General features: G+C 59.7%; 1 protein-coding gene across 1 annotated transcript in view; it reads right to left on the bottom strand.

The window, feature by feature from the left end:
• Nucleotides 1-509: 509 nt before the first annotated feature.
• The window catches only part of BCAS4 (breast carcinoma amplified sequence 4), a 55,733-nt gene continuing 50,242 nt past the window's right edge, over nt 510-6,000 (bottom strand). Inside the window, 1 exon segment of the mRNA XM_077873576.1 lies at nt 510-1,387. Within this exon segment, the coding sequence (XP_077729702.1) occupies nt 1,262-1,387 (126 nt within the window). The 3' untranslated portion in view covers nt 510-1,261.

Below are 6,000 nucleotides of genomic sequence, written 5' to 3'. Positions count from 1 at the left end.
TGAGCTGAAATCAAGAGTTGGTACTCAGTCAACTTGTGCCTGCTGGCTTGTTGAGCCATCCGGGTGCCCCTGACCTGTATTTTTAATCCCAAAAAATTGTCCTAAAATTGTCAAGATCCAGCTTTTTCCTTACTTTTGTACTGCTCTCTCCCTCCTGATTCATTACATTAGATTTCCCTGAAATTGTAACACAGGTCTGCAGTTCAGTTGTGTGTGTATGTATATGTGTGTGTGTTTTCTTGGCTCTGTGAGGAATTTCAAAACAACGCAGAATTATTCATCACCAAGGTGAGAAATCCGGAATTCCAGGACAAGAGCAGGAAACGTGTCTGCATGCAATGAAACGAAGGCAGAGCTACCTCTGAAGAGCCCTGGAATCCTAACAACCTCTCAGTTCTTGCTGGGGATCCGCAGGTTGGAGGTGAGGGGCTTCCTGATGTGCAGATTCGGGGGGTCGGGCTCGCCTCAGTGCAGGAGCTCCCCCAGAGAAAACATTCCCACCCATACCATACGTGACCTCTCGACACCTTTATTGAGCGGATTCACAAGCCAGCAAGCACAAGGGTTGGGGACAAAGCACCCACCATAGGAGGACCTGGAGCCATGCACCTGGTGGCACGGAGCAGGAGCCCCCACAGAGCCCACGCCAGGCCCATCACAGAGACATGGGGAAACCCGGGTCCCTGGGGGCCTGAAGCCTTGATGGCTCCTCAGACCCACTCACCGCAGCCCCGGGGACACCAGGCTGGCCCCCCGAGTGGGAAGGACTCGCCTCCTCCAGCTCAGTGCTGGGCTCGGCCACACACGCGCCCCAAACCCATCTCTGAGGCCCGGGGTTTCAGTGAAGCGAGGGAGGGGGTTCAGGAATGCAGGAAGCGGTCGGGAAGCCCCCTGCGGGGAGCTGGTGGGCCCTCTCCCTGCCCACGGCAGGTGCAACGCTCACAGGTGGCAGGTGCAATGCTCCCAGGCGGCAGGGGCCATGCTCCCAGGTGGCAGGTGCAGTGCTCATAGGCGGCAGGTGCCGCTCCCAGATGGCAGGTGCAGCGCTCCCAGGCGGCAGGTGCAGTGCTCATAAGCGGCAGGTGCCGCTCCCAGATGGCAGGTGCAGCGCTCCCAGGCGGCAGGTGCAGTGCTCATAAGCGGCAGGTGCCGCTCCCAGGTGGCAGGTGCAGCGCTCCCAGGCGGCAGGTGCAGCGCTCCCAGGCGGCAGGTGCAGTGCTCATAAGCGGCAGGTGCCGCTCCCAGGTGGCAGGTGCAGCGCTCACAGGCGCCGGCGCGGGTGGCCCGGGGTGCACAGAGCGGCCTGGCTGGCGGCCCCGGGGAAGTGGTCCTCCGTCCGGTAGAGCGCAGGCAGCTCGTAGGGCGGGGGCGCCGGCGCCCACAGCTTCTGCAATGACAGAAAACCAGGCGCACCATCAGCCCCTGTGAGTCACTCGCGCAGTGGCCCGACGATGCCGGTGTAGGACTGAGGGCAGCCTGCAGGGAGCACGGCCTGCGTGACAAAGGCTCCATGCACGGTCCTTGGGTGGCACCGCCTGGGAGAGCCAGCGCCGCCCCACCCAGGGAGACGGGCCATCAGCACCGGTGGTCCTCGTCCCGGGCGGAGCACAGCTGGCACGGGGACACGGGGACGTAGGGACGGGCAGGGCCTGACAGGGGGACTGAGGAGCCAGGTGTCCCTCACACCTGCGTGTGCATGTGTGTGCACGCACACGTGGGCTCTGTGGGGGCCCCGGAGCCCCGGCACAGGGCCTGCTGCTGGGCAACTGGGGGGCGGGCTCAGTGTTCTGTCACCGGGTCCCCATCTGTGCCGCCTCGAGTCGGTGCCATATAAATGTGTTACTTTTTCAAAAAAAAAAAAAAAAAAAAACACTCAAACCATTTTAAGAAGTGTTCACTTATATTTGCTGCGGATTTTTGTTGAGAAGGGTGGGAAAAAGAGATTTTCCATCAAGCAGTCCTCCCCAAGCTCTGGTTGGTGAGACCCTTTCTCCAGGAGAAACCGGTTTCACAGAGGACAGTGTCCAACAGTGCTTCTCACAGGTGGCTGTGCAGTGGCACCTCCCCACCCCGCCTCCCCCCCTGGGCCTGAGGACACTGGTCTGGGGGCCCAGCACCGGGGTATTTCAAAGTCACCAATTGATTCTCATGTGGAGCCTGGGCTGATCCCAAAGACGGTAGCCCCTTGGGAAGAAGGGGGTTGGGCCCTACTGGGAGATGGGCAGGAATGTGGGGCTCAGGGGTGCAAAGGAATGAGGCCCTTCTGCACATCTTCATCAGGAGTCCCTCTCACCACCCTCCCCGTTTCCCTCCCATGCATCTCCCTTGACGGTCCCACCTCCTGGGCTCCCCCAGCTGAGACCCAGCACCACCCGGTGCAGGTGCCAGGGCAGGAGTGGCGGCTCTGGACCACAATCAGCAACAGCTCTCCCAAAGCCTGGGCCCTCCTCGGGCCCCGCACTGCATCCACACGTGCATACTCGGCCTCCCCGCACAGTTGTTCCCCCCAGTGATGCCCTGACCACCATCCTCATCGTGGAGGCGGGGAAACCAAGGCTCGGGGGGTGCCTTACCCAGGTCCCACGTATTCCGAGTGCCTGCCCACTCCACCACCACGTCCTGAGCGCCCACACCAGCCCAGGCCCATCTACACAAAAGACGGCAGCCCCAGCCACCCCGGGCTCCCTGGCGGGGTGAGACGGAGGAACCAACAGAGAGAACTCCGCCAGGTGATGGCTAATGGTGGGGAGACACAGGGAGCTGTAGGGCCTGGAGGAGGCCCAACTCCCCTGGGCGGTAGGGGAGGGGGCATCAGGGAGGTTTCTGGAGGCTTGAGCCATTGGGGGCCTCCACCGCCCAGCTGACAGGGCTGGCCTCCAGACTGAGTGGCATGTCACAGTGCCATGGCGGGGAGGGAGGGGCACCTGGGGACACCAGCAGCTCAGTCTGGAGTGGGGCCAGGTCACCATGTGGACAGAGATGAGGCTATAAACCAGGGCCCGATCACATGGGCTCTCGGAGGCTGTGCGAAGAACATCCCAAGAGACCAGGGAGCCACTGAAGTCACTAATCAGGAGTATGTGGCATTAGGTGTTTTATTTTATTTTTAAGATTTATTTATTTGAGAGAGAGAGAAAGAAAGAGAGAGCACGAGAGCAGGAGGAGAGGTAGAGGGAAAAGCAGGCTCCCCACTGAGCAGGGAGTCCAATGGGACTCGATCCCAGGACCCCAGAAATCACAACCTGATCAAAGGCAGATGCTTGACTGACTGAGCCACCCAGGTGCCCTAGGTGTTTTAGAAAGAGCAGAATTGAGGGGAAAGAGGGGAACAGGGAGGAGGCTGTGATCAATATCCCCTAACGGGGAGCAGCCAGGTTTTTAGGGCAGGAGTGGATAGATTCTCATGTCTGAGCCCCGAAGCCCTGAACTTTCCTCCACAGAAGGAAACCATCAAAGTATTTCAAGTCAGAACGTGCTCAGGTGTCAGGACTACCTATCTCCCTGTGTCACCATCCTGGAAAACCAGGATGAGCCATTCACCTTGGCCAAGGGCCAGCCTCACGAAAAGAAAGTCAATAGAACATTCCATTTGTCAACCCTGGGTCAGCCATTCTTGGCTCAGCCTACCTGGGGGTAGTTGGGGCCCAGGCCTATGACCTGCCCCCTCATTCTAGCACCTTCCTGGGCTGCCCCTTGCCCCCATGGATGGGATGCGAGGCCTCCAACAGCTCCATGACCAGCACACGACTGGGAAACGAGCCATGAGATACATCTCACAGCCTGAGGGATGCAATCCAGGGGTAGCCCATAGACTTAGAATATCCTCCCCTCTTTTCCCCTGAAAACTGGGCATCGCAGTCTCTAGAAAATGCAACTTTCAAACATATAATAACACTCAAAGACCAGCTCCCTTGTCCCAACACATGGCGGTCAAAGAACATTCTGTAATCCTGAAAAGATACATCTCTGCTCCTGACCCTCAGGTCCCAGGCCAGGGAAGGAGCCCACGAGGGGCCAGTGGCCAGGCTGGAGCCAGTGTCCTGCCCCAGTCACGTGGCCTCATGCTGATCCCGTTCCTTCTGAAGTAGCTCTACTATTCAAAACGGGGTGCCTCTGAATGGGTAAGGCACCCCCACCCTGAGGCATGGGAAACGATTCCCATTCTGCCTCCTCCTTCAAGGAGAGAATCTTTCAAAAAGGGGACAAAATCAATATGATTATGACAGGACCAAGGAGGAGTCATCCTGCAAGCCTCCTCGCAGGACTGGACCAAACCCTGGCCAGCATCCTGGAGCACGTGAGGCAATGTGGGATGGTGACTCATAGCTGGTTGGAGAGCTGAGCCTGAAGGCCAGCCAGGAAGGGGTGACCTAGGAGGAGCCACACGGGCTCCAGAGTGGCCTCAAGGGTACATATGCTGCTCTTAGAGAGTGGGTGGGAGTGAAGCGGACACGGGCCCGTCTAGCCTCCACTGCCCGCTGGGATCGGCATCCTGATCTTCTTGCAGGGTCACTCGTCTGTGCCCGACCTGGCCACTGTCCCTACCTGCTGCGGCTCAGGTGGGGTTGGGGGGAGGCCTGACCCACCCGAGCTGTGATTGGTCCAAGGCTGAGCCTGTGACCCGAGCTGGGCCAATGGGAATCAGCCTTGGGACTCTCACCACTGAGACAGGGATGCCACCCCCAGGTTCCCAAGTGGATGGGCCACGAGCCTGAGGGCCACCTTTGCCACCAATCCCAGGGCCTGCCTGGGATTGAAGCCAACGCAGGGAAGCAGAGCTGGGAGGCAGTGAGACAAAGTCGGGCCGATATGATCTGAGAAGCTGAATCCATTATTCCTGAGGCGGGAGTTACCCTGGGCCGTTTCCTGTCCGTGAGCCATGGACTTCTCTTGTTTGCTTCAGCCAAGTTGACCTGGGCTGCTGTCACCTTGCAACCAGGCATCCTAAAACAATTAACCCACAGTGGAGCCAGGGAGTACTTGCAAACCAGCGGCTCCAATCAGCAGGTAAGGGCTGGTGTGCGAGGCTGAAAATAGCCAGATGCCCCAGCGGCTGCTGGGAAGAACAGACCACATCCTGCAGGCCAGGCCCCCATCGCAGGCACACCAGGACGCCATGGAAACCCACTCTCTCCCGGACTCTCCCAGCAACCTGCAAAACTGGGGTCATCGCGGTGTCTCAGAAGCGGCAGGAGCCAGGCGACCCGGGAGCTGGCGTCCACCAAGCTCGAACCCCAGCCTTTGCAGACCGAGCAGCAAACCCAAGCCCCTGAGAATCTCGCAGGGGGCTTCAGAGATCCCTACCTCTTTCTCGGCCTTCTCCGGATCCCCCTCTGGACGGGGCTGCCGGGTAAGCAAGGAGGAGTGTCCCCGACTCCGAGCTCCCCAGCTCCCAGCCTGCAGACTGTTCCAGACGCCTGGGACTGGTTAGGAGATGGGGAAATGTGACCCTGCAGGTCCCGGACTCGGCCACTCCGCGTCGGGGGTCTCCCTTCCCCGTCCCTGCCACCCCCAGCCCCCAGTCACCTGCTGGCCCCCCGGCGGCACTGGGCCTGGCCTGCTCTCCCCAGTCTACACACGTTCCCACATCCTCGGCTCCACCCTGCGCACCCCAGCTCTCAAACCCCGCAGCCCACACATCAGACGGGTGTGCTTGGTCTGCTTCATGATTTCTAAAAAATGGAATTAATTGCAAACATGTAACAGGAGATTTCTCATAAAAACCAGCCTGCCAGCTTCTCTTGGAAAATCAGATGATATGACAGTTCCAGGCTTGCGGCTCCTTGGCTCCTCGTTGGCTCGGGGAGGGGGAGGGCAGAGCCGAGGGGCAGGAGGTGCTCTCCTCTCGGCCACTTCACCGTATCTGTGACCTGCTGCAGCACACACTTCACGGCTGGCCACCCGGGCAGTCTGTGCCACGGGGCAGCTTCTTGTCTGACGAGCCCCCACGTGGCCGTTGCAGCACGGGGTTCTGGGCAGATCACTGTCTCCTAAGGGGAA

Source organism: Canis aureus, chromosome 26 (assembly GCF_053574225.1).
Source record: "Canis aureus isolate CA01 chromosome 26, VMU_Caureus_v.1.0, whole genome shotgun sequence".
NCBI classification, from domain to species: Eukaryota; Metazoa; Chordata; class Mammalia; order Carnivora; family Canidae; genus Canis; species Canis aureus.
This window is presented reverse-complemented; position numbering and strand designations above follow the sequence as displayed.